This window comes from Macrobrachium nipponense, chromosome 2, assembly GCF_015104395.2.
Source record: "Macrobrachium nipponense isolate FS-2020 chromosome 2, ASM1510439v2, whole genome shotgun sequence".
NCBI classification, from domain to species: Eukaryota; Metazoa; Arthropoda; class Malacostraca; order Decapoda; family Palaemonidae; genus Macrobrachium; species Macrobrachium nipponense.
Window position 1 is genome coordinate 156,062,927 of NC_087201.1, and position 20,674 is coordinate 156,083,600.

Consider the following 20,674-nt stretch of genomic DNA (forward strand, 5'->3'; position numbering starts at 1 on the left):
TGCGCCGTAAACCTGGGAATAATTTCTGATAAATATAATTAAAAAGTGTCGTAACCTCGGAACGTTGTAAGCCAGGGACTGCCTGTATTCTTGTGCTTTTATGCATATGGTGTACTACAGTATTTTAGGAATACAGATTTATAAGCACCTGTTAGGTTACATTCCATGTGATTGAGTTAGTTACTTGTACAGTAATCATCTCTATTAGTATATTATCAGTGCCTCTGAGACCATGGCAACACAAAGGGGCTCTGTGAAGTTTTATCATTCTTGTCTCCCGTGTTATATTTACCACATTTTGTCATTCATTTCCTCTTTATCTTCCACAGTTCTCCACTCATTTCTTGTTCTTTGGCTTCCAAATTGTATTAATTTCCACCTTCCCATATCACATACATACTACTTATTCTGCGGGGAATGTGTGAAGGAAGTATCCAAACCATCTCTGTTTTACCTTCATCATTACATTATTTACATATGGAAAAGTAACAACCACTAATATTGAAGCTTTATTATTACAATTCACATTTATTTTCAGTACAGTTTCTCAGAATGATGGTACTTGTATGTGGTGCTTTCTATTATACAGAGATTTCCACCCTTCGTAGATTAGCTTAAATTGAATAACATTGCATTGAATAAGCCAGATACGTATTAAGTTTAATGTTAAATAGTTTTTGTAACCTTTTTTAATGCAAGCTGATAAATTGTGAATGCATTTGCAATTGAGTAAGATGTTTAAGTATTGTTCCTTTAAAAAATGCACCACAATTGATAATCAGTTCGTACCAGTAAAATTATGGAACCTTAAATTTGTTGTAAAAATTATGATTGAGATAGTATAGATGTATGTCTCAAAATATGCCATAAAAGTGTGATTTTGTCTGGAAAGTAGTTCAGTAGGTGTATTTGAGATTACCTCACGCATTCATTAATTCATTATTAAATAGAACTCACTCTGAGCTGACTTATCCATGATGATTTGGGAAGTATTTTACCATAACTTTGTTTCTCTGATAGCAGGCAGACCCTGTGTATTATTCAGTGAAATTGTATGAAAGGGTTTAGATTTAGCAAGATAGAACTGAGCTTTACTCTCTTTAGCAGAAAAATGTGTACAGAAAAGGAAAAGTGGGAAGCTTTCTACAAGATTAGGTGTGACCTTAAAATAAATGTATTCATTTCTGGAGTACAGTGGGAAGGCTGTACAATTAAGAATGAGGAATTGGTGGAGAGAAGTGGTACCATTAGTATTTAGTAGGCAGGAAAAAAAAGACAGCTCCCAAAGGTTTGAGATGCCTTGGGCATGTGACTAGGAAGAGATGAGGGACAGTTGGTCAGAGAAGCAATAGATATAGAAGTAGCATGACAAACACCTGTAGGAAGCCCATAGAAATCATGGAGATGCGATAGGTGAAGACCTAGACCTGATAAGAGTTGGGCAAAAGAACACAGAAGAATGGAGAAAGCTCTTGATGACTAACCACTTGAAGGGGAAAACTAACATCATAACATTTGTGTTGGTGATGAATGGGTCAGTTTTTATGTAACTTTTATATGTACTATACATACTTTTTGATATATGATTTCTGTAGCATTCAATTTATGTTGCTCCTAAGTTCTGACAACAAACCATGGATACTGAAGTATCTTTGCTTGTGCTGCTTTGTAAGGCTAATAGTGTGTGATTGAAAGAGGTTTTGTTCTATCTGATACTGGTATGTACTTTTGTGAAGTTATTGACAACTTATTATGGGTGAGTTTGCTGCTGCGCTTAGGCTAATTTGCCCATATGAAAATAGTCGCATAATCCACTCCATTTGGTTTCTTGTGATATGTAATAATTCTGCATACAGCAATTTCCACCTGGCCTATGTATAATATAGAAGTATCTGTAGGTTTGCTATGTTGGCAATATTGCAGTCTGCTAACATGAGTGCCAAAATTTAATATATGACTCAATGGATGCTGCAGTTTCAGTTTAAATTATGATAGATTATTAATTTAGTTCCATTTTTTTAATAATGAACTTCATTTTAAAGAGTGTCATCAGGAAGGAGCTTCATTCAAGTAATGTAAAAATTTGAAATGGTTTTGACTGCTGTTATTATACTAGTACTAAAATTATTCCTGTTCTATAAGAAGTTGCATGTAATTGATTTCCATTGCTTTGGTGAGTTATATCAGTATGTACTGCTAATGGAACCCTTTTTGGTAAATGGGTTTTATCTATTCTGGAATACTTTTTCTATGGAGGATAGGGAGCAGAAAGTATTTTGTTGATGTATCAATCCGTAAGTCATATCACTAAAAGCTCTCTAGCCTCATGAGCAGCTGAGAAGGGTACAAAAATACATTGCACAAAGCTTTAAACGTTGTGTCTTTTACAGTTGATAAGACAGAAAATATTGTTTATATATGCTGACTGTTATTTTGTTCTTGTAGAATAACCAGATTCTTTTTCTTCTTTGCAGATTTATTGGTAGAAAATTAGACGTGGGATAGAGATTGAAGGAGAGGGTGAGCAGTGACTCCCTAGGAAGCAGCCCAGTGCCAGGGCCTATTGTGCTGTGATTGTGGTTTTATCAAGAGTCGGGTTCTTGAGAGTGATCTGATAATCATAAGTGAATACAGTATTCATTACTGGATAGGAACAAGTTATAATCTAGAAATACTTGAAATATCATCATCATGTCACAGATGGATTTATTTGTTCCATTACTGGGTACTTCTGATACTCGGAAAAAGCTGTCTATTGGCAATGATATTATTAACTATTTGGGGCTGCCCTCCAATAGCATCGAATGTGATGATATCGGGCGCTTCATTGATGGACTCATTCCTTGGCTACAAAGCAGCAACTTTAAGGTAAATTGCTTCTAACTGGTTGTTTTATGCTTTCCTAATCTGTCAGATGTCTTTTCTTTTGCCATGTGATAAATGTACGTACTATTTGTATTATATTAGTGATGAGGGTTTGCTGAATTTGTCAAGAGGCTGGCTAAGATAACTTTAAATCAGATGGCACTAAAGGCATTATTTTTGTTTTGTAGTTAAGAGAAAAGTTGTAACTTCTTATTTTTTGTTACTGTGTTCTGGAGAACATTTCACTTTTTTGATACTTTGATAATGAACCAAAAGAAGTAACAGTAGGTTTAACTTAGGCTAGTTATGGGACAATATGCTCATTGATTTTCAATACATGCAGAATGTAGACCATCGATTCTCCAATTGTAGAATAAAGATCTGTATTTTCTCAAGGTGTAAAAGATAGTCCTTGATATTGGTTGAATGTAGTTTAGTCACTAACTTCACCCAGTTTTAGACTAGACACCAATTTTTTTTCCTAAGAGAGGCTCATTAAATCTATCCATTGTTGATCTTGAATAAGTATACGTACTTATTATGAACTGGTATAGTATTGTCCCTTGTCGAAATTTACGTCTTAAACAGCGTCATTCAGTTAAGTACCATCTGCAGAATCTTGAATTTTTTTCCCTCAAACACACTGGAAAAAGTAGTTTCAGTGAATGCTCATGTCAGTTTTCCTCAGGCTTTGTCATACCTATCAGAAATGTAAATATGCTTTAAAAGGTAAATACAAACTTATTTATATTACATATGAAATAATCAAGCTAAGTTAGACTGTATATAAAAGGTGATTGTAAAGAAAATTTTATCACAACCATTATTTAAACTATGCTTGCTAAGGAGATCTCTCATTTGTGCATCAATTGAATTTTTGTTTTACCCTTCTATGAGCGTATGTATGTGTATATAGCCTGCTTGCATAGTCAACAAACCAAGTTGATTTTTCTCCTATATCTCCTAACTTGTTGAATGCCTGTATTTTATTTATCATTGAATTATCTACATTTATTTCACTTTTGCAAAACATGGTTACTCATTGCATTTATAAGTATTTCGTATAAGAAGAGATGTTTTGATGTATTTTCTGTCAAGGTCAGTATATTATACTTTTTGTTTTTCATTTTGACAGTTTCATGGTAAGTGAAAATAAGCTGGTTTCTGTCACAGTGGGTAGTATGTATAAGGTTGGGCTGTAATAACTGTAATCCATTTTTCATATTTCAGTGCTCTAAAATGTAAACTGATAAAATGGTTTTTAAGCCCTAATAAAGGATCTTCAATCTAGATATTTGGTTTTGTGAACTAATACAATTTGCTTACAGATTTGACAAAACATGTGAAAGCCAAAAAGATCCCGTGGCAGTGGATTTTTGTTCAGACATTATAATGCTCCCCTTCACTTTGACATAAGTCTCTCCTGTTTCTAAATGCTGTGTTCATAAATTTTGTCTTATGAATTTTTTAATAGGCTGGCAAGAGAGGTCTGAAAGGTGTTTGTAATGAGCTTAGACACCTCATGTCAGATTTTTCATAGGTCATGATATTTTAATGTTTTTATCCTCAACATAAGACTGTAATAATCATGCCCTTAAATATAAGCCACATCAGTATACAGATAATGTAACTAACTGTTGTTGAATTTATTTCTCACACCCGATGTAAAATGTAGCTGTTGTCACTAAATGTGATCTTTATGGGTTAGTTTGTTGGCTATAAAACTGAACTTAAGTCTAAACAGTTTGTGACATACATAGTACATACTATAATGCTCTCCTTCTGCAATATGGTGTGCAAGGAGAACTGGGTTTCATGGTAATGAAGATTTTGGAGTGCCATGATGACAATTCAAAGGTGGTGGGGGGAATTGTTTCACTTTAATTTCTCTCAAACAGCAATAGGTAGTTGAAAAAATTTAGAACCAATTCTAAATAATTTTTGTTTATTTCTCTTATCTTTGAAAAGCAATGTCAGTCTGAAATAGCAATGATACGATATAATTATAAAGGAAATGTATTGTGCATTTTCTTGGTCCCAAAAGAACTTCTAAATCTTAATTAGATTTTTAAAGAAATTGCGTTTATGAAAATGACGTGAAGAAATTCTTCTTTGTAAACTTCACATAATTTTTAGTTTATATTTTTAAGATTATTTTTAAACAGCTAAAACAAATGACGATGATTAATAAATTAAAAAAAAAGACGAGTGATAGAAAATCTCCATGCTCTTGAGTGGTAACTGAATCTACTAAGTTTTACCTTAGATCAATTTTGAATCTATATAGGAATCTCAAGAGTTAATATAGTACTGTACGTGTGTTACTTCAGCTCATGCTCTCTCTTAGTCAGTACTTTTGAAAAATATCATCCGATACTTCTAATCTACAGAGCCTGTGTGAGTGCCACATACATCAGATAGTTTTTATATCATTTGAATACATCCTAGCTCTCTTGAAAGAATTCTCACTTATACTAATATAGCGGAATATATCTCAAATTTCAGGTTGATGTAAGAAGAGCATTCAGTGTCAAATTTGCGACATCAAAAAATATAAGGGTATAGGGTCTTCTAAACAGGGTTCCTCATAATATAAGATATTGAGGTGTATCGAAAACACTATTTGAATTCTAGTACTAAACATTTTTTTAAACTTTGTCGATATTCATTTAGATTTTACAATTTGGCTTTGTTTCTAAAATGTATTCTACATCGTATGTCTTAGCTTGAAGTGCAGTTTCAAGTATTTTTACATATCCTATCTTCGAAATTATTGCTGGTGTTTAATAAATATCACATTAATTGAGAATGGGTCAAGAAAAAGTTTTTCTCAAACAGCATCCATCGCCTGTTTTGTAGGAGGAAGGGAACTTGCTAAACCGTGTCACTTCATAATGCCCGCAGTTTTTCTCTTATTATTATTATTATATAACAGCATCCCCAGACCTTTTATCCTCATTGTCCATATACATTGTTCATGTTGTGATTTTCTTTTTCCAATGATAACGGTTTCTCGTTAAGTCATAATCCATAGGGCTTCTTATCGTTCAGGAAATATTTACTTTTGTGTTCATTGCTATTTCATATTTATACTGTAGTGCCATGTGTCCCTCTACTTAACCTAGATAATATCATAACATTTTTATCTGTCAATATATTAATTTATTATTTCTTTTTAACAAGTGGTATCTCCTCTTTCTGTATTTCCCTTTACCTTCTCGTACTTGCTGATGAGCACCATACTCTTTGGAAGCTTGAATTCTAAGTCAATGACTTTTAGTGGGCTTGTTCCATATGAATAGGGTTCATCTTCATATAATGATGATAATGGTTGTAGGTCCGCAATAATATAGCATGTGAGATTTGATGGTCCTTAATAAATATTAATAGCTTTCGAATCCTGTGCCAGGTTCATCCGCAGTCGAGTGAATAGTATGACATTAAAAATTCGTCGAAGTAAACCTCTGAGCAGGGCAATTCCACAACGAAGAACGAAGTTTACTTCGACGAATTTTTAAAGTCAAAATGTTCACTTGACTGTGGATGAACTAGCACAAGCTTCGAAAAATATTAATATTTTTTAAAAGACCAACGCTCACATGCTATATTATTGTGCACCTGCAACCATTATCACCATTTTCGACACGGAAAACTGTGCCCAATAGTAATAATAATAATGATGTTAGTGATACCCTTTTGGTTCACCCAAGAAAAAATGTTTGAGTGGAAAGCAGAACGTGCTTATTAGGGCATTTCATGATAGTATTTCACGTTAATACAATATACCCGACAGACGATCATGCCCTGCCCTTAACAAGTACCAAGGGAAACATGATGAGATTAAGGAGTGTAGGATATTCTGAAAAAGGGCTGTGGCCATTACTCATGGGCTCCTTGGTGTTGAGTAGGGCGTTATACAGACATTATTTGTGTATGTGTGCTTCCTCTGATACTCTTATCCTTAAGTTTGAAAGTTAAGGTGAATTCTTCGATGCCTACCTTCCATTTTTGAAATGTGGCAAATTATTCCATTTCGTTAGAATTGCGGGACATTTTCCATTAGTATCAGATGGTTGTAGGCTTAACTGGTTAACTGGATGGAGGCAGCCCTTGAGTGAGGGGTACAAAATTGCACCAAGAGATGTGTTGATATTGCGTTGTCCTCAAATGCCTGACGATTCGGTTGCTATGCGAGTGAAAGTAAAGAACGGTGTATTTGGAGGTCAGAGGAGAAAGTAAGAGGAAAGGAAAAAAGAAAATGAGGTCACATGGCGTATGATGTATGTATTTGTCAAAGCGAAGCCGATCGTCGAGTCGAAGTAATAATGCAGGTGACGGTGAAGGGTTGGTCTTTTGGTGCAGCAGGACTTTTCGGTGAGAGTGCCCATAACAAGGGACCCACGTGGGCAGTCACCGAGGCCGCCACGCCCATACCCACACCCACACTCACGTTAACCCACACTACAGCTAAATGCTCTTGACTGTATTTGTAGCGTTCATCTTTCTTGATGACGATTTTGTAATGACGGAATTCACGTCAGCGTGCTTCTTCATGATTTAAGCTTAGCAAGTTTATTCTCCATAGACCCAAATGACTCATATTCTCCCCGTATTCAAATCGACATTCCGTAGCCTTTTAAATCGACCATATTTGGAAGGGCTGTTCGACATCCACCGACTTGAAACATTTTTCTGTCACAGGAAACTCGTTTACCTCATGTTAAACACAACCGATACACCTTATTGGTTTTCCCGTTGTATGTACACTTTTCAGTAAACATAAGTTACATGCTGCCTTATTGGTTTACTTGTCTCGTGTACATTTTGCTGTAAACAACTGATGTGCTCAAGTTTTTGTGTCGCTGTTTTAATTGAGGTATGTTTTACACAAAAATATTATGCTCTACAGTACATGATGATGTTAGTACGTGATATTTTATGGAGCATTATTTTTAATCGTGTGTGTGTATATATATATATTATATATATATATATATATATATATATATATATATATATATATATTATATATATATATCATATATACACGATTAAAAATAATGCTCCATAAAATATCACGTACTAACATCATGTACAGTAGAGCATATTGTTCTTGTGTAAACATAATCAATTGTGAAAGCAACACACACACACACACACATATATATATATATATATATATATATATATATATATATATATATATATATGTATGTATGTATGTATGTATGTATGTATGTATGTATGTATTATGTATGTATGTATTGTATACACACAAAAACCTGCGATTTTGCGCTCAAGAGATTTTCAGAAACCTAATGAATGGTTGCATGGCGCACGAAGAATAAGTTGTGTTGTCACCTGTGATATTTTGTTGGCTAGAGCTTAAGAAAGGACAACATCAGCCGGGTATTGTTGAATCATCACTAGAATACCCGACCTTGTTGCGTATTTTCATATGTGACAGTTGGAGTGGTCTGTGGCAAGGTTGAACGTATTTTGACTAGGCGTAATCCGATGTAGTTTTAGCGTCTTGAAGGTTCTCAATCTTAATCATTGATGATTGTGATACGCAGTGCAGCCTGAAGGTATTATTGTTGCACAGATTTTGTCACTGGGGTAGCGCAGGTGTATTTAGAAGGAAAGTAACTACACCGCCTGGTTATGAAAGGCAGTAATGCTCATCCGTCCGTATGTCGGGTTGGCACTCGGTGATGATGAAGGTGCCAAGTATATTTTTTTGTTTCATATAGTTCACCGTCAGTCTGATGGCGCTCATTATCTTCCCTCCTCCATCATAAATTTAAAAAAAAACTTGTACATTCGTTGTAAATTGTCCATATAAGTGTGCTGTATCTTTCGTTTATTTTGAATGTATGTTATTGTTCATTCTTAGAGACATTTTATCTGTTCATTCTAGAGTCATTTTGTAAACTTCGCGAGCGAACTGAGAACAGAGCGGCCATTTTTAGGCTTTTGCCATTTTGCCAGCCTAGGGCAAGCATAGTTAGTTCATGCTTGCGTGGTCTTGTAGGCTACACCCGTCCGAGCAGAAGTGTTTGCGTAGGGTGCTCGTTTGTCATATCGATTGCTCAGTGTGATATCCTCGGAAGGACTCCGTTTCTCCCGAGTTCAGTAGAATTTCTTTACGCAAACGTGGTAATTAAAAATAATAGTAATTCTCATGCGCATGGCACCCATTAAATATGAAAGGTCACCTCTAAATAGTTTCTCAGTTAATACCTTGTTGGGAGGGAGGGAGGGAGGGCGGATTTTTGGTGCGAAACGTTGCAGTAGCTATTCACCTGCGTCATGAATTGCAAGCAAGGTTGAAACATTAATATGCGGGTCTTGCTTGCATACTTTCAGTACCGTGAAGGCTGTTTGTGCTTGCGTTGTGCTTTTTCAACGAGATTCAACTCCACCTGCATTGATGCAGTTCTTAGGATTATGTTCGTTTCTGCGTATGCCAGCAGAATGATGTTTATTTCGACGTATTTGTAAAGTATTGTTTGCAGATTTGTTGCAGATTATAGATCAGTCAAGTCAGTAGGCGATCCATTGCAGCTGGAAATGGATGAATGAAACTATAACGAAGTAATAGTTTATAGTATAATGTCAAATATTCCTAGTCATTCCGGTGCCAAAGGAGCACCCTGGTTTTATTTATTTATTTTTTACATGGCTGTTCATGGTAGGGTAGAGTTAATTGGTATACAATAAAGATATTTACGTATACGGTGTATTCCCTGCTGCATGGAAATGCTGGAATTCTGTATTTTCGTCTGTACATATGCCCAAATACTAATTTATATTTTGCATCGAGTTACTGAAGAGGATTAACAAATGATATGATTTTTGGCTGTATGTCAGAATTGTGCTTTGGTCTACAATTAACACTGTAACTAAAACCAAATGCCAGATTTTTCATTAGGAGAGATGAGGACCACGCTGGGAGACATACTATGGGGATGGAGGTTCAAGGAAGAAGAAGAGGAGGGAGACCAAGAAAGAGATGGATGGACTGTGTGAGAGGAGACTTAAATGAGAAGGGAATTGATGAGGCAAATGAGAAGGGAATTGATGAGGCAGAAGCGCAGGATAGAAATAGATGGAAACGGTGACCCCATATAAAAATGGGAACAAGCTGGGAAGATGATAATTATATCCGTAACGTGCAAAATAAAGGTTTCAAATATAAGGCTTTTCTCTATAAACAATTCCCTAGCAGCACTGTCGACCGGAAGCAGCGCACGGATACGCGCAAATGAATGAATAATAATTTTGTTCTTTTACATTTTCAAATTTAGTTTCACAACTTCGTTTTGTTTTATAAAAAAACAAAAGTATATATATTACTATATATATATCTATATATATATATATAATATATAATTCTATATATATAGATATATATATATATATATATATATTGATATTTTGTGGTGTTAGGGTTTTCTGTGGTTGATCATTAGTGAAATATGATGTGTATTTCGTATTTGGTAAGAAATTGTTGATGTAACTCTCGTGAGTTCATCTCCAGTCTTAAATGCGGAGAGAGAGAAGAGAGAGAGAGAGAGAGAGAGAGAGACTCGGTGGGAGTGGAGAGAGGTCCCCCAAATAGGCTATTTTAGACCTTTGTGTATTGTGTTCAGTAAAAAGCCATGGAGAATCTCTGAAGGTTTCCTTTTGTTGCAGGCAGCGGTACTTCATATTGTCCGTTGTTGGCTCTCACAAGAATATTCATAGAATTGGGAGGTTCCCCGATGAGCCTATGAGGATATTGTATCCTTTTAACCGTTTACCGAACACTCTCTCTCTCTCTCTCTCTCTCTCTCTCTCTCTCTCTCTCTCTCTCTCTCTCTGTGTGTGTTGTAGCGAATAATTCTGGAAAGTTTAACAGTATTGGTATTTCACGCAATGCAATCTTTTAAGGAGCATGATATATATATATATATAATGTTTGCATAAATAGTAAAATTATTAAAGTCTCATGATGAAAAGTATATTGCAAGTACGTACTCGAATAAATGTTAGGGAAACGAAATCCTTCTAATCGCTCTAGTGTATTTACTGTGCGCATATATTCCCAAAATGTCGTTTTCTAAAACAAGAAAAAAAAGTCAAAACACAAAACAAAAAGGACTTGAAGCGAGTCCTCAGAAGTCGTAAAAGATGGAAACAGCTATAAGTGTGGATTTAAATATAAAGTTATAAAGATAAATATATTTATACAAGAGTCCTTACATAGCCTAATTGGCCGCACGACTTGTTCCTCTGTTTCTTGTTTGCATTAACCGCTATTCCGTTTACACTTGATGGCTGTTTCCATGTTTTATGACTTGGGTTTTTTTTTTTTTTTTTTTTTTTTTTTTAATCGGTCGGTTTGTATTTTTACTGTTCGCTATCCTGTTTTAGTAACATTCTGTCATTCTTATGAAGGTGTTTATACAGTAAATAGGCTGTGTCGCTTGGGGAGCATTCTGTCACCTCTCCGTTATTGAGATTTACATCAGATTTTATCAGGCGTCTCTTAGTGGTCTTATCGCTTAAAAGATGCCAGGTGCCTCTTCCTCGCCTTCGCCAGCTTCCGTGTGCGTTTTCCTGTTCTTTGTTAAAATAGCCTGTGACTTCCATCCTCCCCTCATCTCAAGGCCCACAAGTGCAAGATTCCATTAAGGGTTTTACTTAATTGTTTTGGTGAACAAGCAATAAACCAAGATCGTCAGTGCACCTCATGCAAATCTTGAGGTTCTTTGCAGCGTCCCTACGACCCCTAGCTGCAACCCCTTCCATTCCTTTTACTGTTCTTCCTTTCATATTCTCTATCCACCATCTCCTGACATTTGTTTCACAGTGCAACTGCGAGGTTTTCCTCTGCTTACACCTTTCACACTTTTCTCCTCTAAATTTGTTTCATCGCTGGATGACCTCAAAAGGTCCTGGCGTTAAGCCTTTTGCCTTAATTTCAGTATTCAATCTATTTCAGATGAACTAGTGATGCCGAGATCGTCAGTGCTTAGGGTATATACCTACTTAGTCGTTTGCTAAACACGCCGTTTAATGCATCTCTTGAGTTAGATTCTTTAGAAGCACAGAGCATTGACTTATAAGTTTGCTTGGGTTAGACTTTAGAAGCACAGAGCATTGACTTATAAGTTTGCTTGAGTTAGACTTTTTAGAAGCACAGAGCATTGACTTACAAGTTTGAGGCTGACGAGGCCTTTGCTGAAGCTAAGCAAAGGGACGTCGCAAGTTCAGCCTTTCCATCTATACCTCTGGGGTGGAAAGATCGGTTAATTGGATTTCTGCTATGTTGGATAAGGAAAGGACGTCTTCCTCAAAAGAACCCATATATATTGGAAGCTTAATTGACTTGACTGAAAATAGCGGTTGGACCAAACACGATCATCCGGAATTTGTCGTTGATCTTGAACACTGAGAGATATGGTTACGAACAAGGACAGATCCAATTTGCTTTTGTTTGTATGAAATAAATGAATAACATTACTTAGGAAAGCTGCTGTAATTATTAAATGATAACGGAAAATTGCGTTTGGTTGTATTATTAAATAAATAAATAGCACTATTTAGGAAAGATATTGTGATTATTAAACGTTAACGGGACTTTTTAAATTTTGCGTTCTGATCCCTTAGAAAGAGAGTAGCAAGAAAGTTAAAACTTTTGCCTGGAGATTATGACTGACTTACTTACCTGATGTCTACCCGGTTAGCTAGAATTGGTGTGCATTAGGATGTGTGTTTAAAATGATTATCCGTTAGGATTGCCGAGCCTTATGCAAATATTTGAGTGTCAAGTCCTTGAGCAGTAGTGAGACAGTTTAAAGAAACTTGGCCTGAAAAAAAACTCCCGATGTGGGAATTAAACAACACATGTTTTAGCCTGTAATATTTCAAGTGTTTCATCAGTTCACGTGAACGATGCTAATCATGGTGCAGAATGAGAAAGTTCAAAAGAAACTCTTTACGGGTAATGATTTATAAAAGAAAAAATATGGAAATTTTAAGAATCTTGTGTAATTGAAAGTCGAGGCACAACCTGTTCTAAATATTACCCTAGAAATATACAAATTGAATATCTAGTATAATATATATATATAAAATTTTACTGGCCCGTTCGTAATTGTTTGTGAGTAACTAGGCCTTACATATTGCTATTCCCTGTACACTTTTTTGGGGCTGTTTCCTTGTTGTATGGCTTTCAAAATTTGGAGCCTTCCAGCTATGTATTCTGTTTTACTAACATTATTATGAAGATGTGTGTACTTTAGATACAGGAAAACGCATTCTTTCTCTTACCCTTAATGATATTTTATGTCCTCCCTGCAATTTGTTGCACGGTTGCTATTTGTTTCCTGTGAGGGCAGTTTAAACGGTGCATGGTTCCATAAAGTTCTGAATACACCATGAATTAGAATCTACAATAGATGTCTAGGATGGGTGGTAAAACATTTTATTTTCCCCCACGAGGATTCCAATAACCTTCGTGGAAGTTACGTCATGGACGGACGCCGTGAAACAAAGTAGAAGTTATGCAAAGTCATGTTATCCCCTCTAACACCCTCTCTCTCCCTCCAACCCCTCTAAAACTTCATCCCTCTCCTCTTCTCTTCTTCTTCTCTCTTCTCTTCTCTTCTCTTCTCCTTCCTATTCTTACAACCCCAGTCTCCCACACGTTGACTTCATCCAAAGCTTTATCCATCTCTCTTATCGTGGGTGAATGAAATTGAGTTGTGTTTATGGAACGTGATTTCAAGTTACCAAGAGCAAATTAAGATGCAACCAGGTGTTCGTAATGGCTGGTTAAATAGTTTTTGTCTTCATTTTACTTGAGAATGTTCAGCAGGAACTTATGTAATAATAGCTCAGTGACTGGTGTGATTTTGAAATTTCTCTCTCTCTCTCTCTCTCTCTCTCTCTCTCTCTCTCTCTCTCTCTCTCTCTCTCTCTCTCTCTCTCTCTCTGTGGTGTTCTATCCTTGGAAAAACTTGGCGAGATAAGTATTTCTCTTTAATCCATTGAGGCCTTGTTATGTAACGTGTAATTTATGTATTAAGTAGTCACTTTATTTTATTGGGCCGCAGCCAGCGGTGGAGGGAGTAAGGGAAAATAAAACATCGTTGATCACTGCCTTTAGTAGGAACTAACCTCCTTTCCTACTGGGAATCCTTCATCTGGTATCAACTGATATCATATGTTATTATGTGCTCGTTTTCTATTTGCAGAAGTCCTGTGGAATGGAAGATTCCAAAACATGTTGCCTTATTACGAAGTTGAAATATAAACCTCCAGAAAATGAGGGTTTATTTCAAAGCAGAGAAACATGGTTGCCATCTTTAAAAATCCTTACGGTTGTGCATTCTCTTGATCTTAGTATGTTTCGTTTGGTTGACTTATTTCCTTTGAAGCATTCATCTACTTCACCCTAATTCTGGTATTTGCATTATATTTAAGTCACGCTTCTTGACCACTAATTATTTGACATGTATTGCCTGAATGGACTAGCCATATATACCAAATACTCATGTCGAACGGGAAGTTTAAATGAAGATGATTTTGTTCGGTGCATAATATGGATCGAAATGCCATTGCATCAGTTGTCGCGGTGCACAAATTTTTTTGCCGAACAGTGTACAAACTATAAACTGGCACAGTTTAAGCCTGCCCTCACTTTTCCAAGCATTTACTCTCTCTCTCTCTCTCTCTCTCTCTCTCTCTCTCTCTCTCTCTCTCTCTCTCTCTCTCTCTTTTTCTGTGGGTGCCTTTGTCTTATCGTTGAGCCCCATGGGCATTTTGGGGCTTTTGGGGCAGTTTAGTCGTTGGATAACGAGTATTTACTTTGGATGGGACGTTGCTTAGAATACTAGACACCGCTTTCGAGGGGTATGTAAAATAAATTATTTTTTTTTACGCTCAAAATAGAATGTTTTCGCCTTTAAATATTGAGCTCTGTGTCGAGTAGGAGGCCTCGGAAGACAGCTGGTACCATAATGCTAATTTTCTTCTCCGTTGAAATAAAGTTTAGTTTTAACTATGAATTACATTTGTTGCCTTTTAATTATGAATTATACGTCCAGCAAAATCTCAAACAGTTGATAAGGCTGTCCATGGCAGTGATCTGTTGTTGTTTTGGCTGCTGTTGGCGTTTAAATCAAGAGATGACCACATACCGGATGATTGTCATGATAGGCAGCGTTTGTTACATGGTTTATAACAGACCTAAGCATCATGTCCTTGCTACTACTGAACTGCGCTTGCTCTCGTCATTTGTTCATTTTTTGTTGCGTTTTTCGGATGTTTGTAGATGTACTACGTTCACTTTTAAAAGGTCTGATAAAGGTGTTTCGCGTTTGAGTTAAAGATACAGGGATTTTAGGATGGGATATTTACGATTTATTTATTAGAATGAAAATGTAACAAATAATGTGCATGATAAACAGTACAGAACAATTCTTTCTAATAAACTATAGCGTATTTATTTTAATTTTCGTTGAATCAACGCTCTATTTGGCCATAGACTATAGCACGTGCCAAGAATAAGCTGGAGGTCGGATCACGCCTTGTTATTTGTTCTATATGTTTGCTAATTTTATTCATATGAATAAAGTTTTTAATTTAAAATTGACACAACTATTTTAACTATTGTCACTGTTTTGAGCACAAGCATTTTTACTGTTGTGAGAATTGTAGCCATTTTGTAGAAAAAAAGGTAGTGTGTGTGTGTGTGTGGTGGGAGGAAGATGGGGTGGGGATTCCACTCGCTGAAATGTTATGGCCAGCAAATGAACGTAGGAGTAGGAGGTATCACCCTTAACCTGTTCAGAAGGAAGGGCCTCCTTTATTTTAGTCGAGCAGGTTATAGAGGATAGGTTAGGCCGGTATTGATGAGAGTGAGTCGTAGTAGTGGTGGTGGTGGTGATGGTGAAGGGGGGGGGGGGGGTTCTTAGACTTGGGGAACCTGTTGGGGCTGACTCACAGAGCCCTTTCTCAATCTCGAAGTCCCCCTTTATATAAAATCTGGTTTGTTATTTTAATCTTGTTATGGAATAGGAGAGATTTGGAGAGTTATATCACAGTTCGTTTTACTATAACATCCCCCATCAGAGGCTCTGATCGCTTCAAGAGTCTCTCTCTCTCTCTCTCTCTCTCTCTCTCTCTCTCTCTCTCTCTCTCTCTCTCTCTCTCTCTCTCTCCTGTTTTATCTTTAGTTTGACTTGCTGGCGGCGAAACAGTATCATGATACAATATAATGAAAAATCTTGATTAAAGAGCAGATTCCTTTACTTTCACTTTTTTTTTTTTAAAAGATTTTATTTTCTTTTTGTTAAAGAAGGCTTTCCCTTACTTGGGCAAGAGTTTCGTCCTTTCGTTTGATTTCTATTAAAAGTTTGTTCTTTTTCGTTGACATACTCAAAAGAGGGAGGTATTCTTAGCACTTTGCCTTTTCAACGCTCGCCGCGAGAGAGTTAATTTTTTTTCCTGTAAATGTACGTTCTTATTAGATTTCCTCCTCTCATTGTTCTCCGTGAAAGATAGCTTCCCAATTTTTCTTGCTTTCTATGAAAAAAAATATATAGTGTACCTTTTCCGCGTTTTTCAATTCTTTAGTGAATAGAAAATAGCTTTCTCCTCGTTTATCACTGAATAGGATTTCCTCATTTCCTCTGTTCTTCATGTATATCTATACTTACCTTGCGCTGACACTTTGGAACTCTTATACTTTCCCTCCTCTCTCTCTAGGATGTGAGTTCCTCTTTGGAAGAGTGGTTTACGCACTCGTCTGGCGATTCGGTAGTCCCGAGTTCGATTCCCTGCTCTGCCTCGTTGGACGAGTGGTTTGCGTGCTCGTCTGCCGATTCGGTAGTCCCGAGTTCGATCCCCTGCTCTGCCTCGTTGGACGAGTGGTTTACGTGCTCGCCTGCCGATTCGGTAGTCCCGAGTTCGATTCCCCGCTCTGTCTCGTTGGACGAGTGGTTTACGTGCTCGCCTCTCGATTCGGTAGTTCCGAGTTCGATTCCCTGCAAACGTGGAATCAGAGGAATTTGTTTCTGGTGATTAGAAATTAATTTCTCGATATAAAGTAGTTCGGCTCCCGCAATAAGCAGTAGGTCCCGTTGCTAGGTGACCGATTGGTTCCTATACTCGGTTTTTTTCCATCTGTCCACCCGCCTGTGGTGCTCGTTCATGGTAACACTGCGTCCCTCACACTGAGGGATCCGGGGAAACCCGAACTAGCTGTAAGGTAAGGTTGTCGCTCATCTCTTTATTCCTCATACTTTGGGAGTTGAGTTCTTGTGGCGGTTTCCTCCTCTGATCGTTTGTCACGCAAGAAAGAAATTTGCCACACGAGAGATGCCATCCTCTCAATGTTTTCTTTGAATTACTTTCTAGAAATTATTATTTTTTTTACAAGGAGGATCAAGACCTCTTATTTTGATTCTTATAGGAAGGGACGGGTATCTTCTGGAGTTTTATCCTTCGGGCAAAAGAAAAAAAATAATAAAAAGAGGAACAGGCGATGGCGGAGGGCGAATAGAGGTTAAATTTAGTGAAGGCAGACAAGGTTCTCTCTCTCTCTCTCTCTCTCTCTCTCTCTCTCTCTCTCTCTCATACTGGCAGAACGATATAAGAGAGATTCATCCTAGAATAGATAATGAAGATAATGATATAGAAGTAAGGGAAGAAAATAGTGAATATTTAGCTGACATAGAAATTAATGAAGCTGATATTGTGCAGGCAATTAATGAAATTAAAAATGGAGCTGCTGCAGGGCCGGATGGAGTCCCTGCCATTTTGTTAAAGAAAGTAGTTCATTCTATCGCAAAGCCACTTGCAATATTATTAAGACAAAGTGTAGATACAGGCAAGATTTATGATGAGCACAAATTAGCATATATCACCCCTACTTTCAAAAGTGGATCAAGACTAGAGGCAAGTAATTATAGGCCTGTGAGTCTAACATCACATATTATGAAAGTGTATGAAAGGGTAATGAAGAAAAATATTATGAAACATTTAATAAAAAATAATTTGTTTAATATAGGACAACACGGTTTCGTACCCGGAAAAAGTACACAAACCCAACTGTTAGTCCACCGTGAGAACATATTCAAAAATATGAAAAGCGGAAATGAAACAGATGTGGTTTATCTAGACTTTGCAAAAGCTTTTGACAAAGTAGACCATAATATATTAGCAAAGAAAATTAGAAAACACAATATCGTAGATAAAGTAGGAAGATGGTTAAAAGAATTTTTACACAACAGAAAACAGATAGTTATTGCAAACGATGAGAAATCGGATGAAACCAAGGTAATATCCGGTGTGCCACAAGGTACGGTGCTAGCTGCAATATTGTTTGTTATTATGATTGAAGACATAGACAGTAATGTTAAGGATTCGGTAGTGAGTAGTTTCGCTGATGACACAAGAATAAGTAGAGAAATTACTTGTGATGAAGATAGGAACGCTCTACAAAGAGACCTTAACAAAGTATATGATTGGGCAGAGGTAAATAGGATGGTATTTAACTCTGATAAATTTGAATCAATAAATTATGGAGACAGAGAAGGAAAGCTATATGCATATAGGGGACCTAATAATGAGGCAATCACAAATAAGGAAGCAGTTAAAGACCTTGGTGTGATGATGAATAGGAACATGTTATGCAATGATCAAATAGCAATTCTGTTGGCAAAATGTAAAGCAAAAATGGGAATGTTGTTACGGCACTTCAAAACAAGAAAAGCTGAACACATGATTATGCTTTATAAAACATATGTTCGTAGTCCACTTGAATATTGCAATATGATATAGTACCCACACTATCAAAAGGATATTGCACAAATAGAGAGTGTACAAAGGTCCTTTACAGCTAGAATAGAAGAAGTTAAGGACCTAGACTACTGGGAAAGACTACAATCCTTAAAATTATATAGTCTAGAAAGGAGAAGAGAACGCTACATGATAATTCAGGCATGGAAACAGATAGAAGGAATAACAGAAAATATCATGGAACTAAAAATATCAGAAAGAGCAAGCAGAGGTAGATTAATAGTGCCCAAAACAAAACTATACCAGGAAAAATAAGGAAAGCACACAGGACATTAATCCACTACGCACCAGCATCGATAATGCAGCGTCTATTCAATGCGTTGCCAGCTCATCTGAGGAATATATCAGGAGTGAGCGTAGAATGTGTTTAAGAATAAGCTCGACAAATATCTAAACTGCATCCCAGACCATCCAAGCTTGGAAAGATGCAAAATATACCGGAAGATGTACTAGCAACTCTCTGGTAGACATTAGAGGCGCCTCACACTGAGGGACCTGGGGCAACCCGAACGAACTGTAAGGTAAGGTCTGTAAGGTCTCTCTCTCTATTATATATAATACACACACACACACACACACACATAGCCTATATATATATATATATTATATATATATATAATATATTATATATTATATATATATATATATATATATATATGTTAGGAGCTTTATGGGTAGGATATTACGTTTACTCCTTCAGTTTATCAAGTCGATGCCTACACTACATGTAATTATGCAGCCCACACAGATACAAGCCATTTAAAGTCCTTTGGCCTTATAACTAGCATTTATGTGAACCATAACTTGGGAAAAAATATAGACGCGTTTAGAAATGTCGGTATATTGTTACTAGAAATGTGTTGTTGCTGAGAGAGAGAGAGAGAGAGAGAGAGAGAGAGAGAGAGAGAGAGAGAGAAGAGAGAGAGTGTGTGTGTTTCATTGCTGGGAAACTATTGTAAGATAGAATGTACTCGGTTAACAAGTACTTTTCAAACTAGATAAACGTTCTTATCCTCCAGTGGCAATGGTTTCCCTTTATCTCATCCACGAAAGCAATGATTTTCACTATCCCATCTCAAAATTGCTGTGAATTTCCTTAATCATCTCCATTTTTCATTACCTAATTGCAGACTGGATAAGTAGAATTGTTTCAGTAACCTAAAGGACATTTTCGTATGAATGAAAATAGGAATTAGATAGAGTGCATTTCCGTGAAGAAGTCAGAGGCTGTCGTCTAAATGCAACCTTGTTGTTTGCTTACAATTTGGGAGGCTCAAGGTTAGGCTATAATGCATCTACGTAGACCAATGCAACCCTGTCCAACCAGTGCTCAAGAGAATGGACTCCTCATCGTCGTGACGACCTTTGTTGGAAATGCAAATTTGAAAGTGATAGTGTTTGCTTGATGCTAAGTTGTTCTCTCATGATTTGTGGTAAAGAAAACCAAATTAGAAAAAAATTGTCGAAGAAATTCGCTGTACGGCGATACCGGTATCCTATCTTACGCTCATAGCGAGATGTCATTTTGCTCGTAGTGAATGTTTTTTAGCTGTGTATGTTTTCCAAGTAACGATTTCGTTACTTTGCTGGGAACGGAAAAGGAACATGTTACATATTGTTCAAATGCATTTCAAAGAATAGTGTCCTTTTCTTTTTATTAAATGCGAAAATACGTACCGGTGTTTGGTTTTCAGTTTTTTTTTCCCCTTCAGTTTTTATAATTTTCAGTGAATGGAAGTGATATTTCATATTATTACAGGATTTGAATGAGAACTAATATCCCATAATGAATGGGTATTACTAAAGGATTTGTATGAGAACTAAGCTGTGACTAATAGTCAAGAGGTGATAGTTCTCTCTCTCTCTCTCTCTCTCTCTCTCTCTCTCTCTCTCTCTCTCTCTCGACGAGGAGGGGAAGAATGGAGTTCCGACAAAATCCCTTAATATACGCCTC

At 36.6% G+C, this 20,674-nt stretch overlaps 1 protein-coding gene across 5 annotated transcripts in view; it reads left to right on the forward strand.

Moving 5' to 3' along the window:
- LOC135221061 (CLIP-associating protein 2-like) overlaps positions 1 to 20,674 on the forward strand; it is a 426,064-nt gene that overhangs the window by 5,062 nt on the left and 400,328 nt on the right. For all 5 annotated transcript variants that reach the window (XM_064258816.1, XM_064258818.1, XM_064258820.1 and 2 more), the window contains exon 2: positions 2,475 to 2,868. In XM_064258816.1, coding sequence (XP_064114886.1) covers positions 2,692 to 2,868 — 177 coding nt within the window. In that variant the 5' untranslated portion in view covers positions 2,475 to 2,691. The remainder of the gene's footprint in view (positions 1 to 2,474; positions 2,869 to 20,674) is intronic.